This window comes from Pundamilia nyererei, unplaced genomic scaffold (genome assembly GCF_000239375.1).
Source record: "Pundamilia nyererei isolate P.nyererei 1_Seehausen unplaced genomic scaffold, PunNye1.0 scaffold00014, whole genome shotgun sequence".
Lineage (NCBI taxonomy): Eukaryota > Metazoa > Chordata > Actinopteri > Cichliformes > Cichlidae > Pundamilia > Pundamilia nyererei.
Window position 1 is genome coordinate 726647 of NW_005187415.1, and position 16643 is coordinate 743289.

Consider the following 16643-nt stretch of genomic DNA (forward strand, 5'->3'; position numbering starts at 1 on the left):
CTTCACTTAAACATTTGTGATTTGTTTTGTGATCTGGAATCAAGAAAATGAGTTCTCCATCACTGAGCAGCAGCAGAATGACTGGGAGCTAGAGCAGATGCCAAAGGTGGTGTTTGGGAAGAATGACACAGAGAGGAAGCTGTAAACATACCCAAAGTGGTAAGCCTCGGGGTACTTTATTGTAGAAATCAATATTTTGAGAGGGGAATGAGAGGTGCGCTTTTTTGCCAGTGGTTGAATTTTATTCCTTTCTTCATAGTGTAGACTGCAAAATATTGCACAACATTTAAATTACAAAAATAAAAGCATCAAAATTCCAAATCGCTGCCACGAGATGAGCGTTTCTGGGAAACTGTGCTAAAAATACAAACACTATTTGAGTCTTTATTCCTGCAGACCTCTCTGTGACTCGGATGGCAGCTTTTCGCTTTCCGCTGTCTGCCTCTGGATAAAAAGAGAGAAGGAGCGAGAGGAAAAAGAGTGAGCCATGACTCATTCACATTATCCTCTGAAGTGGAAATCCTGACAACGTAATCACACATACGAAAACACACACACACACACACTCACAGAGTATATACATGCAGGGGGAGCCCAGGAGCTCATTTGGAGTGCCACCATGTGTGATGTGCTTTGAGCAGCAGTCAGTCTGTAGAGCCTCAGATTCAACTCTTGAATATTCTATTCGGACATGTGCCCCTAACTACACCTCCATGCTGACACATTATTGCAGTGGTGAGAGTGTTTTATAGCATAAATGTGTGTGTTCATCATCTGATGTCTAGGTTTATTCGTAAAGTCACAATAAGACTTCTTAGAGGGCTGTTTTGCTTTACCTCGCCACACTTTTGCTTACAGCGAGAGGAGGCTGTGGCCGCACCGACTTATTTCGAACGAAGAAGAGTTGATTCACCATTCACCGTCATCGCCTGTGATTGTGACAGCAGACACGGGATGACATAGCTGTCACTGTGACTGTGGCTTGTTTCTGTTGTTATGATCTTGGCTGTGACACATTTGTTTTTAGTATGTGCAACACTGACTACATGCAGCACTTGTGGGTGCGTGTGCAGTAATGGTCATGCTGCTGCACTTTGAACCCTTGTGGCCAGTTGGGAATACAGTTGTCAGGAAATGGTAACAGATAGAAGTAGAAACTGTAATTCCAGGTAAAGGTACCGTTACAGTGTGCCAATTTAAATGGTTAGTGATCACTAAATGCATCAGTTCTCTTCCTGTAGTTTCTGTTGAGTTTTTATGACAGTCACCAACATATCATGAATCAGAAGTAGTATGAATCTCTTTGCAAAAAAGAACTAAGCATCAAACTACAAGGCTGGAAAATGGAACAACTGCAAAACTGTCAGAAACTGCAGTTCCTCTAATGGCCACTTGAGGAGGGCTCCAAGAGCGAGCACCTCTGTAAGTAAAAGCATTAAAAAGCATTTTTGCACCCCGGTGCCCTCAAGATAATGAAGCTGTCTAATAATGTGTACCTTAGTGCCAAAAACTGCAGATGTTCCAACAGCTGCTTGAGGCCCATCTCAGTCCACCTCTCAGAATCTGTAAAAATGTCCAGCTTAATATTAAACAGCATATTAATTGCCCCGTACAAAAACATGGGTAGTCTCCCTTCATAAAAAAATGTAGGTTGGGGAAATTCTTTTAAGTTCTCACCTGTGTGGAGTCGGTTAATCTTTAAAGTTAGGGGCACGACTGCTGCCGATTGCCGGTCATGCCAAACAGGGGGCTGCAGCCAGTAGTTTAGTAGGCCTTGCGTTTCACACCTTTGGCTGTTACTGTGGTGCTGGTGCCTTTAAGAGCATTAAAATGCAATTAGCTGACAAATAGTAACACTCATTGAACTTGGATATTTAATATTGTAGCATTTTATTTATCTGTTACCGGGCACTACTTAGCAGGTATGCGTATCTTCCCCTGCAGGATTAAGATATGTCGCTAGCTAACCTAGCTTGCTGGCGTTAGTGGATAACTTCACCTTCTTATCCAAATATGCTCAATGCTGGCTATGAAAAGATAATACTGTGTCACTCAGAGGACTGACAATGAGGCGTCAAAATGTGGAGTCAAAACTAATTGGCAGTGACCATTTTATATACAGTCTGTGGATCGAAGGCCAAAGTGTTGTGAGGTAGTGTAAACCTTACTAGCCTACTGCACAAAAATAAATGAAACTTGACCTTTCAGGGCTACCATAGTTACACGGTGAAAGTGGTTTGTTCCTTGTCTCCTTAGTTAAATAAAGATTAGTTATAGTTTGACGGCTTAAGAAGCCATCTTGAATGAGCTAAATCAGAAAAAAGCGAGTCTTTGAATATTCTTTAAACAGTGTTAAAGACTGTGCTAAATGAGCATGAGCAGCTCTGCTGTGAGGCCTCACAGTTACTTCAAAACGAATTGACAAAGGGCAAGGATATAATTGTCACCACCGTGTCCTTATTTATTTATTTGTTTTGTTTGTCTGTTATTTTCTTTTGTTTGTAAGGATTTTTAATTCCCGGTGTTCCCTGTGCTTCTCTCTGTTTACCTAAGGGTTCAGAAAACGGATGCACTGCTTGTTTAAAAAGAGAAGTGTGTGCTAATCCTCAAATGAGCTCATTCATTTATCAAATAAATGAGTTGTGCTTGCAGTGGTATAATCAGTGTAATACATGAGCTCAGAAAGGGCAAAGCTGAGTTAGTTGCTTTGTTACATGATTAAGGGGATTTAGAAATAAAAGACTAAGAAAAAAAAACTATAAAATAACCATAAAATACATCAATACTAAGGCAGAATGGATGCTTGTTTTCATGTTGATTATACTAAATTCTGACCCTACCATGCAAATGTCACAGCAATTGAGAAATTGAGACACATCAAACCAGGCAACAATTCCTCAGTTCTTACCTGACACAAGTAGCATTCTTCTCCTCGTCTCCTCATGAGCTTCAAGGTTTAGTATGTTGTGTGAGGTGCTCTTCTGCGTGCTGTGGTTGTAATGAATGCTTTTGAGTTACTGTTGGAAGCACTCTGACCTCTGACATCAACGAGTATTTTCTTCGAGAAAACTGACGCTCACTTGATATTTTCTTTTTATCGGACCCTTCTCTGTAAACCCTAGACGTAGTGCTGGGCGATATGGAAAAAATATTTATCACGATATGAATTATTTTATATCACGATGACGATATATATCACGATATACCACCTGACCCGTGGTCATCTGGAAAGTACGCAGTCTGTAAACAGCGAGCGCAGAGGGTGCAGTCTTTGTTAATGACATGGATGGTTACGCTCATGTAGGGCTGCGTATCTCTGCTCGTCCATAGGTCAGTCGTCAAGGCATAATGCACGACACTGCAAACATCCGTCTCTACTTTGGCCCGGCATGCGTCATATAAGCGAGGCAACTCGACTTATAAGGACTTTGACGAGGTCACGAAAGCTGTCCGTCTCAACTACATAAACAGGGGCCATGCCTTTACAAATGTAACACGAGACGGCTCCTGTGATTTGTTTATGGTGCTGGGACGTTTTCTTATAAGGGCCTTGTGTGAAAGACTGCTGTATCTTTGGCTAGCTATAGTTTTTCTTTTCCCAACTTGCTCCCGTCGTTCCACAACTTGGTTTAGCTCGGATTTTCTGGATTCTTGAGCATTCTTTTTCGTGGACCTTCTGTAGGTGATAGGAGAGATTTGTTGTGTTGCCATCGGGTGCAGGAATAGTTTTATAGCATAGCTTGCAAATGGGCGTCTTCTGCTCCGTGTTAGTGCTGTTGAACCCAAAATGTAACCAAATCACAGATGTACCCCCTCTTTTCGGTAAAAGTGCTTCTTCTTGGGCTGCCTGTGTAGCTGTCTCTGCCTGTTGCATGTCCGGGCATGAAACTGCAACCTGTCGCATGTCCATCGTTTTGAGTTACCGTAAAGCATGTCGCAAATCCGGGTGCACGTAAAGCAGCACCATGTCGCAAAACCACAAGACGGAGTTTCTTTGCGAAAAATATCATTTTTTCATACTTTATTTTGTCTTGCATAAAGTTAAGAGTATGTATAGTGAGGAGACAACACTAATATATTTGCCACAGGCTATTTAATGGTATATTTCATGTAATAATTTATAAAATTAGGTTAGAAATGATAGAAATGATAGAAGACAAATGGCACAATAGACACTTTTCTGTCATCGACACGATATATATTGTCATATCGCCCAGCACTACCTAGACGTGTTTGTTTAGGAAAATCCCAGCAGTTTGTCAAATCCTGAGAGTAGCTGGAGCTGTTTGGCACCAGCACATCTGCACATTTGAAGTAGGGCTGTTCGATATAACGATATGTATCGGATGACTATATGAAAACGTATATCGTTTTATATTACGCTATCGTTTGTTTTGTGGTGTCGCAAAATAAACCGTTTACAGCAATATTTTTTCATTGTTTTGATGGTCACTGTATTAGCAATATTTATTTCTTAAACTTCTTTCTTTCTCTTATATTTAAAATAACCAAACTACTGATGGATAAACGACTGTTTTTACAACGACGGTAAACACTGCTCCGCCGTCCGCTTGTTTATTTTCCACATAAACCTTTCACAATAAAGCGGAAGACCCTGTTGAGATTTTTCAAAATAAACTGAAACGATGACAAACAGAAAGACCAGTCAAAACAAATTGAGGACCTTATTTCTAAACGAGGGGCTACCTCTGTAGCATGGGCATGCTTTGGTTATGAAAAGTCTGACACGGATCACCTATGCAAGAGTCACGTAAAAGAGTATGGAGAGAGTTTACTAATGAGAAGCAAAAAAGAGCCGTCAGGTGCTCCAAATAAAGCTTAGCCCGCAGCACGCCGTGTAATAAATACTCACAAAGAAAACGGTAGCCGTTACAAGTTATGCCTAAAAATGTATAGTTTCATGCATCGGTCAAAACACTCGACTCCAGGTACACGACGCCAGCTGAAAACACTTCAAACAAGTCGAGTTGCCCGAGATTCACAGAATTTACAGAAAATGTTACATTTTTTAATATATATTGTTGTCAGGACGATAAATGTCTTCTATCGGGATATGAGATTTTGGTCATATTGCACAGCCCTAATTTAAAGTCACTTAAATCACCCTGTTTCTCCATTGTCATGCTGAGTTTGAACTTAGGTTGATCAGATATTTGCATTAATGGGCACTTAAACAGTGTCCATTTAGTTTTTTACTTACAGTTCATCCAATTTATTTGCTTTAAAATCTTTGGAAATAAATGTACTTGGATTTTATTTACTGTCGACAACACAAACAGGCCTGAGGAGAATTTATATTGCTGCACTATTTGACATTTCCTCCAAAATTAATCAATGTTGGATTGATTTATAGATTACAGTGCATGTTGCATGTTTTCATTATAACTAAATAGGAGTGAGTTATTCATGTGAAGCCCAGTAAAACACAGAACAACTGCACTTTTTAGTTTGCTTGTTTCAGTTAAAAACATAACGTTTTTTCATTGCTGTCTTCTAAAATCAGACAATTTCTAAGGTTTTTAAGCAACAGCACCTACCAGCTAGATCAAAACAGTAATGCTTATTTAGTTATTTACTTTATTGTAAAAGGCACTATGACCAATACACTTGTTGTGTCATTTGACAGTACAGTCTCATTTTTATCATTCTCAATTTTATGTGCTGACTGATGCAGTTAAAAGCAGCCCAATTAAAATCCATTAAACTGACACTTTAGTTTTCAATCAGCAAGAATACTTTCAGTGATCTAAGAAGAATTCAAAGCACACAATTCATTAGCAAAAATAATTTTTCTGACATGTGAGATCTAGTAATGTTGGTTAGCCTAATTAGTGCAGCTCAGCTGACAAACTAGATTTAGGCTGGTGTCTAGGCGTGTATCGACAAAGATGCCGCCAAATAGCAGATTTTGTGTTGCTGAAAATATCCCGTGTTGAATGGTGGCATTTGTGGAGACATAAAAATATCTGACTCAAGTTTTTAAATCTTTTTGTAAAAGACAGACGTGCTGATAAGAGACACAGAGTTTGTGTTCACCTGCAACAGACCACAGAATATTTTCTTGGTATGTTGAACGGGGTTAATCATTGTAACTGGATTTGTACCTTGGATTATGGGTGGACTTGTTCCCGCCCTGTAAACATCTCAGCTGGATTGTTGTGGTCGTGTAGAAATGGTCACTGAGGCCAGTGTAGTCACACCATGGACAGACAACAAAACAAGCAATTAGACATATAAATGATTTGTGTGTCTGTGGATTATGGGAGGAAACTCAAACAGAAATCTGACCTCAAACCTGTAATTTGACATACTCGAGTTCAAATAACCGCGTCAGAGTGACAACAAATCATTATGTGTGCTGCATTTGCAGTAAATGCTCTGACATAAGTGAGGCTACAATTTTCAAATGAGCGACAGAGTGAGCTGAGAAGCAAACAAGCAGGAAGGACCGCCGGGATACCAAGAGGTTGGGTTTTTTTGCTTTTAGAGCAAATGCAAGAGTGAGACAGAGAGAAACATGTCATAGATTGTGTTGATAGGTTCACATGAAAGAAAGACAGAGAGGAAGTAAGTACAGAAACAGAGAGAGAAGTGAGCTGAAAGAAACAAAACTGTGACAGCAACGCTGGTACTGGAAAGCAGCTCGAAGCCTTGATACTCTTAAGCCGTCGATGGTTTCAGGGCTTTGTCTTAGAGCCTTTAAAAGTCTGCCACAAGCCCTGGGATTGAAAGGATGATGGGAAACATTATCCATATCTTTCATGCCCTTTGTGCAGCCGGGGCATGTCACATGGAGTAGAGTGATTGGGAAGAAGATTTCTATTCATGCAGAGCTCTGTACAGGCTGATTTCACCAAAGTGACAAGTTAGTGATCCTGTTAGTGTTCTGCTCTCTGATCTCTTCTTCTCTCCTCTCCAGGTGTGACTATCCTCAGCATCCTCGATCTTATTATTCAGAAATCAGAAGTAATCATAAGCTGTCATGCTGTTTTTATATCATCTCAGCTCTTTTCTTTGTTGGAGGGGGGGAAGCATAAATTCTTCATGGTTGTATTAATGCCCATCTTGGCTGAAACACAAGTTTGGAGGGCTGCACACTACAATGAGTCGTCACTGAGAAGATTAGCTCAAACTTGGTGTTTTTGAAGCAAAGAGTGAAGCACCATAAAGACTGAATTCCCATTAAAAGTTTGAACTTCTATTATTAGTTGTATAAACTAGCGGTTGTGTTGTTATTGTGGATTTATTCTCTAAATGTTGATGTAACCATCAAAAGATTTTCAGGTATTTGACGTGGAGGATAATAATACGTGCATGTTTTTTTGGGAAAACTTAGTACAGTTTCACTAGCCACACCCAGGCCTGATTACTGCCAGAGCTAGCAAATTAAGAAATCACTTAAATAAAGTGTTGCGACTCCCAGAGAACCATAGAGACAGCCATTATCCACAAAGGAAGAAAATCTGGAACAGTCGTGAAGCTTTCGAGGATCGGCCAGCCTAGAGTACCAAAATTACTCCAAGAGTGCAGGTACAACAACTTATCCAGGAAGTCACAGAAGAACCCAGAACAATATTTAAAGAATTGCAGGCCTCAGTTGTCTCAGTTAAGGTCAGAGTTCATGATTCAACAATAAGCAAGAGACTTGACCATGGGAGTAAAAACCACTGTGGACCAAAGAGAACATAAAGGCTCGCCTCACATCTGCCAAGAAAAAATGTTGATCCTGAAGACTTTTTGAAAAATGTGGAGTCAGTTTGTGGATCGATGAGAATAAGTTGAACTTTTTGGAAGGTTAGTATCTTGTTAAATCTGACATGAAACTAACACAGCATTTCATACAAAGTACATCAAAGCATCGGTCAAACATGGTGGTGGTAGTGTGATGATCTGGGGCTGCTTGGCTGCTTCAGGACGACTTGCAGAAAATCCTGAAGGAGTATGGCCAATCATCAGTTCATGCTCTGAAGCTCATGCGCACTTGGGTTATGCAGCGGGGACAATGATCCAAAGCAGACCAGCAGATCCTCTCAATGTCTCAAAAAGCAAAACGAAGACTTGATCCGATTGAGATGCTTTGGTATAACCATAAACAGGCCATTCATGCTCAGGAACCCTCCAGTGTGGCTGAATTAAAACAATTCTGCAAAGAAGAGTGGTTCAAAATTTCTCCAAAGCTAAGCAAAAGACTCATTGCCAGTTACTGCAAACGGCTGATTGCAGTTCTTGTTATTAGGTTTAGGGAGCAGTTACTTTTCCTCACAGTGCAAAGTAGCTTTGGATATTGTTTTCCCTTAACAAATAAAATCATCATTCAAAAGCTGCATTTTGTAATTACTCGGGTTATCTTTGTCTGTACTGTATATGTTAACTGTGAATATAAGCAGCATGGTGTCTAATGTGGTTACACAGCACTTTGGATGTTATATTTTTTGTACTCCTGCACCTCATCAGGACGCTTCGCAGGTTTACTGTAAACACAATGTGAAGCCGGGAACATAAATAGTCAGTGTGTTAGCGTGGATTCATTTCCCAAGGCAACTGTGTTTCTAATTATTTTCCATATTGTGTCTCCACAGAAACCTGCTGGATAGGGACACCTTCTCCAAATCAGACCCAAGTAAGACGACATCTCTATCGCTCACTAAGAACATGTTTTATTTAGTTTTATATTTTTCACTGCGTCAGTGAAATATAAAGAGGAAACAAAGGGGATTCCTTGATGATTTCCATGATGTGTCTGTAAACTTTTCATTTGATTTGCATAAAGAAAGGAAACAAAAAGAACAGTGTTAGGAATACATGAGAAAAAACTGGGGAAAAATAAGGGCTATGGGAGCGCTGTAAGGAAATGAAATAAGCAATTAATTTGGAGATGAACGAAGCGCATTTCTTTTGCTGTGACTCAATCTGTGTTTGAGTATTTTCTCACTAAATATGTTGTCTTGGCTTGAGGCACGGCTGACTAATACACAAAGCCTGAGAGTTTGAAAGCTTCTCCCTATAGATTCACAGAATGGGCGGCAATTCTCACGCTCCTCTTCCCACAGCTAAAATAAATGTAATAACACTGTCAGGGCTACTGCATAAAGTTGAAGGAGGGCTTCAGCGCTGGCTTGACAAATGTGTCTGCAGACAGTTTAAGCAGGGACTGCATAAAAAAGTACTTGAATATCTTGTTTCTTTTTAAGAAGGCACAGCATATTTACTTCAAGCAGCCATACTTCAGTGACACCTTGCCTGCTGTCCAATATGAAAACTAAGCTCACGCCAAGAAAATATTGATATCCCATTGTTTAGTTATTCTTAATGCTACAAAGAGGACTATCTAGGGATACACCAATCCAAATTTTTACAGTTCTGCAGTACCGACCTGATGCCAGTGTTACACGCATAAGCTGGAAGTTTGACGCTGAAATGTTGCTTTTCTAGTTTTCAAAATAAAATGCAGCAAGAAAATATTTGTTTAAATTACTAGAGATGAAAAAATTCAAAAATTCAAAGACATTTATTCACATTATTTGTTTGCATGAGTCACATGAGGAGTGTGCATGTATGGGTGCGTGTGCATTGGGAGTGAGGGTAGGGTGAGATCGATTTCTCCCTAAAATGAAACAGCGATTGTTGTCATATCATAAAAATAAGATATTGCAATGACTATTGTAATGAACCACTAATACACACACACGTAGTCAGCAAGCAAAACAGAGCATGTCAGCACATTCCCACGTGCATGGATGAAAAATGACTCAAGGTGATGGGGATGGCAGTGATGAGTACAGTGATGAAGATGACAGTGATTAGGAGCAGGAAGCATGGGCATTAACCATAAATTTAGTACTGCTTTTATGCTGAGTAGCTCCTGTGATTATGCTGAGCTCACTGACTTTAGCCCCCTGATATGAAGCAGCCTGACAGGAGGAAGGAGCAAGGAGGTGAAGGAGAGCGGGAAAACAGGATGTCAAAGTTCCTGAAAACTGAACGACACCTTGGATATGTCACTCGGTGGTAAAAAAAATACCTAAAAAATCGAAAGAGCAGTGATCTATACAGGCAAACGAAGTTTAAATCTCTCTGTTCCCTCCAAAAGTATCCCCAGTGTTTGTCTGTCAGACGCAAAATCAACATTTTATGTGTCTGCGTGGGTGTTTGGATGTGTACATATCCTCATCAAAGAACATCAAAGGCCTCGAGGAATGAAGTATACGATGAGCGAGCTGCGTAATTTGCTTTTTGGAGAACTCTCTTGTTTCGAGAAATTGCATAATCACCCGAAATGATGTCTTTCACAATCTGAAGCCGGCGAATATAATGCACATATTCGTGACTCGTGAATGACACTATTAGACGCTTTGATGTTTTTCTTTTTTTAATATATATTTCTAATTCAAGCATTTATGGCTTATCAGTCATATTCTAATGGATCCATGAAATACCATGACATTTGATTTGTTTTTTGATTTGATTTGCTTGCTGTCTTATGAAGTAAGGCTCTCCTATTCATCCATTAGTCAGCCAACCTGTCAGATAGTTAAAAGGTGGTTGTAAATACCAATATAATAATATTTATTTAGACCGCTTGCCCGTTTCTTATATATTATACATGATTATAAGGTAGACACTGACTAAAATGGCTGGGCAGTTGCTAAGTGAGTGTTAGTAAGGAGTTAATGATTAAAACTACTGTTTATGTGCCTCTTTTTACAGTATGTGTACTCTACACACAAGCCATGGGCAACAGGGAGTGGAGAGAGGTGAGTGTGTGCAAACCGGGTTTGAAACATTTCCTTCCATTTTATTAAACTTCTGTCCACTTCACTGCTGTCTTTCCATGTACACACTATGGAGAAAACAGAGTTCTTTTTGCATAGTTGCTAGAAATTGGCTGAAATTGGTCAAGTCATGTCAGAAACAGTGAGAAAGATTATTCATTAGTCTTTCCAGGAGTGGATGCCCCAACAATTTCACCACAAGGCCAGTCATGTAATGCTCTGACATCTCAGACTCCACAGCACTCGGTTAAATTTCATAACAATAAAAGTTACTTTTATCTGTTCCTTTATCACAAGGGGTCACCTTAGCAGGTAGCTCTGTCTGTACACCGGGTGCCCTTCCTAGCACAACCCCTAAAGGAGAATTGCTACTCTGGTTTAAATTAAACCAGCAACCTTTTGCTTATCAAGCAAATGTGCAAACCACTGCTTGCTTTGCAGCCACACGGCATGGGCTCCTTGCAGTCAGCAAGCCAACCATGAACTCTGTACACCAAAGCATTCCACAGTCAGATGTGCAACCATCTGACAGCTAAAACAACAGGACAGTGATTCCAAGCAACGACGGTAAATCCAGAACAGAATTGCTCAAATAGATAAGAATCAGGGTGTTGCACTGAAAGCCTTGCATTAGCAGATACCCACAAACCACAGTGATCTTAGGTGATGTTTTAAAGAAGAGTGGACCAAAGTTCCTCCATAACGATAAGAGACTGATCAAGTCAGAAAATTGTTATGTAAAGTTATCGCTGCTAAACGTGTTTCTACAAGCTATCACATAACACGATGTTTTTCACGCACAGCTTCTACATTTCAGTTTTGTTTCTGTTAAATAAATGACGATACTCTATAATCTGCCACGCGTTGTTGTTCATCTGAGGATGTCAAACTAAACCAAATCATTTTTTGTCATATCCTGAGTCATAAAACCTTGGCATTGAAAAAGGGTTTGCTTTCTTTTTCACAAATATCAGCCTGTTGGTAACACTTTAATTAAGTCAAAGGGTCACGATGAATCATCTGCACAAAATTTCATTTCCAGTAGCAGGTGAGATTTTTCAATTTGGACTCAAGTGGTGGCTGGGCCTACGTACGTTACCTATGCCAAAAAAACTAAAACACACCTCAATATAAAAAGACTAGCTCTATTAAAACCATTCTTATATACACAGTGTTTAAGGTTTGGTTACTTTCAGCTGTGGTTTACAAGTTAGAAAGGTGACATTTAACACTTGTTTGGTGTACGCACCCTAGCCTCTACCAATATATAGGTGCAGTATATATTTCGGCAAGACCAACAGACAAAAGAAGTAAAATAATGTCCTGTAAGTAAGTAGCTACGGGATATTGTCGAGGAAAGTAAAAAATATTAAAGTGTTGTGTACACTCTAAATACAGCTCACAGTACTTATAAAATATTTATGACATGGATGCAATACCAAAGTGTTGCATAATACACAAAGTGCAACAATACAACTGTTTTCAGTCCGGCGTTTGTGGGATTTGAGGCATGTTATGTTAGTGATTCAGTGAGGGAAGAGATTCAATGTGCAAATGTAGTTTCCTTGATTAGGCCTAGGCTAAGGATGCTGTGAGATTTTGCCTGCTAGTGTACAGTTCAGGTATCTGGAAATGACGCGAAGATTTACAGTGTAAACTGAAAGGCTTGTGATGTAGTAGTGCTCGAGAGTTAGTAGAAATAACCAACAGCCACCACTTTATTAAGAGAACGCATGCATGTTTCATTACGATCGAGCCGCCATCAACAATACGTTTTGCAGTAAATATTCATGAATGCAAATCAGGGGGCAATTCTTTCAGCACCAATCTTTCGCAGTTATTCATAGATCCGAGTAGCCCGTCATCTGCATGCATTATTAACCGGCTGAGTTAAATGCCAAATCGGAACCCAACTGACCCCATTTGACTTGATACTTCAGCTGCGGTGCATTCATTACACTAAAGCTGTACATAATCTTCTGTAACAAGCCTCTCGCCTAATGTGTCTCCTGAGGAAAAACCTGCAGGTGGATACAATATTTACACGAGTCACTGCAGCGTCATAAAGTGCTGGTAAAAGCTGTGATTTGGGAAAGGTTAGAGCTTTTAAGCGTGGCGAGTTGCAGAAATGTATACTCACATATTATAGATTGTAAACTTGTAGACTGTAAAAAGTTGAATGATTTCCAAACTGTTTGTCTCCTAATCTTTTTTTCTTTCTTTCTTTTTTTTGTCTAGTTTGGCAGAACAGAGGTGATTGACAACACGCTAAACCCAGACTTTGTTCGGAAATTCATTCTGGACTACTTCTTTGAGGAGCGACAGAACCTCCGGTTTGACCTGTAAGTAACATGTACACGTGCGTGTGTGTGTTTCTGCATCACTGTGACATGACTAGTTCCTGAACTTGCATTTAAGACTCTGGATATAGATTATGTTATAGTTCACTGAATATCGGTTTGGCTTTCATGAAAGCTTTGAGAGGTATTGAAATGAAAAATTCTAAGTGGTAAATGTGGCTGTTTTTACCATAGTCACAAAGATGATTGTTATTTCCATCTCTATGGTTCTGAGGCTTCTCCATGCTTAAGCAAAGAAAGTAGGAGGTCGGAGCAGCAGCAACACCTCCTGTGAAAGATGGGTGGGTGTTGCACCAGAAGCCTCCTTGTGATTGCTTTGGTTCCTAGCAGATTACCACGGTTGCCCATAGTTTGCAGTCTTTATATACTGTATCTAATGCATGGATTTAGACTGTCTTGTCTCATATATTACTAGTCCACAGCTCTGATTCTCTTCTGCTGGTGATGTCCTGATGACTGAGTCATGTGCTATGAGCACAGCTGTCTCATACTTCTTTCCATGGAGGCAAAAGATTCTATCTGTAGGGTCTTAGATTAGGTGAGGGGATTCTCCATCTCATGTGGCTCTCTGGTCACATTTGTTACTGAATTATGGGGCTTTCAGTGGCTTTATTATTTATATTCTAATCTATAAAGCAGGGAGCCATGGCGACAGCACCACCGGGATCTCAAAGTTCTCCCGTGAAGAGGAGCTAGCGTGTCTGCGTCGATGTTAGTCGATTCATGATAGATTGCAAAACGAGGGAAAGAACAAGGTAGACACACACAAGACGTCAAATGTGACTGTGTAACCCAAACAAATCTGGTCTCTATTTCATATCTGCTCTTGACTACGACTGCACGTTAAGCCAGGAGTAATGTGTTGAGCTCATATGTACAGGAGGTGTGTCGCAGGGTCTTGTGGTGGAGAGACAAAACCCAAATTGATGCGTGCAATTTGTGTGTGCATTGCCACATGCGTGACCATGGTGACAATGTGCGTGTCTGGGTGCATGTGTTTGCGAGTTTGTGTGAAGTTTAGCAGGTAGCCATAACAACCAGGGTTTCTGGGGGATGGTGGGTGTGATATAGGAATAGACAGATTTAACCTTTCATATCTAGTCCGGCTGCTCCACTTGTGTTCCACACCATGTTACAGCCCGGTGTACTTTCATGTGTACACAAACAAGTTACTTTCTGTGTTTTACCGACTTTGTGGGGCTCAGTTATTGAACTGTTATTTGCTTATGAGTGTTGTAGTATTTCAGATGAAATGAAGATGAGCTGAATGACTCGAGAGACTCCGATGATCCAAAGTTTACTACTCTTATTACTGCGCGAGCATATATAATAGAAACTGGGTCAGTGGTGTTTACCGCTTATGTCACTGCAACCCAAGTTCCTAAGCAAATTATCTTTAAGCTAAATTTATGCCCTATTGGCTCTATGTAGACTTTTTTAGTGGCTTCCCCGCCTGTCTTCTGTTGCTCTCTTACATTAGAGGTGTGCAGGTTTTGGATTAGCACTTATCATTGTATTTGCAATATCAGGAGAGCAAGTTTAAATCTATTGGAAGAATGACATCTCATAGAAAGATGGGGACATGTAAGGACATCTGTGTGTTTGCGTGTTGCGTCTACGTCTGCTCATTGGTTATGTGATTATAAATGAATGAATGCATAACTCTGTGTCTCTTGAGTGGTTTTCTGAATGGAACTGGACATCTGCGGGAAAAAACAAACAGGCTTTTTGTGGGTCTGCGAGTAGGTTATGTGCCATTTTCAGTATCATTCAGCGTGTGCATCCGTGTGTGAGACTCCTATGTGTGCTGCTTTTGGTGAATGTGTCTATCATAGACTGTATATAAAATATAGCCACCGTGATGGCTCCCACTGAGTGAAAGTCATGCCTTGAAGTCTCGAGGGTCTTCACTGTCGCCGCCTTGATGTGATTTGGTTTTGGTCTGAGGGACACTGCAGTCTTACACCAAGAAACAATCTTTGGGAACAAAGAAATTTGAGTAATGTGAAATCTTTTCCCAAAACGACTTTTATATAATGAGACGTTCCAACTACAGAAGTTGACCTCAGCTGGCCATTAGAAACAGTACAGGTTTAAACCTCAAAAGCTACAGTGTCTACAGTATCCGGATGTGTGCGTGCAGCCTTGCTGCTTCTCTCATCGTCACTGGTCCTGCTGGCCTGCAAAGGGTAACGCTGTCTGAGATGATACCAGATTGAAGAATGTTTACTCCCTCAGGCTTATGGCAGTGAGATCTCTATGAAAACAAAACAGTTACGGAGCAGAGGTTATGAAATACTACAGTATGTCCTCTCACTATGAATTATGATAGTGCATTGTGTTCCACAGGGCTCACTGTGAAGTATAGTGCACTGATATATGTCTTTAATTTTACACTTCCCTAAGCTGAGGCATATACCGATATCATTCTAAACAGCTAAAAAGATAAAAAGATAAAGCACGTCACATGTCCCACTGAGTTGAAATGGGACATGGGACTTTTTAAATATTGGTTACGCCTTGGATTTGGATTAAAAGAGAATCCTGCCACACACAGAATATACTGTACATCACCTTTAACATCCATGTGAGGTAACAAAATTGCCTAGCATTTCTCCCCCACTGTATTACCCAGCAGAGGCCAATCCATATTTAGTGGTGGGTGAAATGACCTGAGCTGTGAAATGACCTCAGATTGCTGAGTGAATGGGTCGCCTGATTGCCTCCCATTCTTCAGAGCTGGAGGGGCTATTTCTGTAGAAGTTTGTCTCGCTGCAAATATTGTGTGTTTAAGAGGTTGCCAGGTGAAACTGAGGATTGAGAGTTGTGAGTACTGTTCAGACGTGTGTGACAGTAATGAAAATAGATGAAAACAAACGAGGACAGACTTCTTCACCTAGCAAGTCAGTAGTTCACCGTTTCTGTTTCAGTCGTTCACACGTATGACCTCGCAGGTATACGTGTGACTGCCAATTAGTCCATTTAGTGTCATTTTAATAGAGGATGACTGTGATCCTGCAATGTTGGGAAGTGAATTCCCAGAGCCTCCGCTGAGATTCTGCGTGACAAGATGCTTAACCCCATTACTGATTTACCCTCTCTGTAATCCCTTTTGTGTTCCCAGCCGAGCTCCTGTCACCCTCCATCACCCTCTAATGCATTCACAGTGTGTTTTTGTTTTTTTCTGCAGGTATGATGTCGATTCGAAGAGTGCCAACCTGTCGAAACACGTGAGTGCTTGTGTATTGTTTTGTGTTTTTGTGAACGTAAATGCTGACCATGTCATTACCTGTCATTAGACTCTTTCCAACCACATAAGAGTACTCCGGTCATTAGTCTGCTGACTTGTGGTGTGTTCAGGCCACACTTGAATAAATGATAAATAAAGGCAAATATGTGTCGGTGCAAATCGAATGTATTTAGAATTCATGAAATTGTCAGCTAGAGTTGTATGATTCAATTTCAACTTCGTTTGGTCTGAATATATCTT

The 16643-nt window shown here is 40.3% G+C and overlaps 1 protein-coding gene across 1 annotated transcript in view; it reads left to right on the plus strand.

Moving 5' to 3' along the window:
* LOC102193326 (copine-8) overlaps positions 1 to 16643 on the plus strand; it is a 104888-nt gene that overhangs the window by 26236 nt on the left and 62009 nt on the right. Inside the window, exons 2-5 of the mRNA XM_005725098.1 lie at positions 8601 to 8641; positions 10729 to 10775; positions 13032 to 13135; positions 16344 to 16383. Of these exons, the coding sequence (XP_005725155.1) occupies positions 8601 to 8641; positions 10729 to 10775; positions 13032 to 13135; positions 16344 to 16383 (232 nt within the window). The remainder of the gene's footprint in view (positions 1 to 8600; positions 8642 to 10728; positions 10776 to 13031; positions 13136 to 16343; positions 16384 to 16643) is intronic.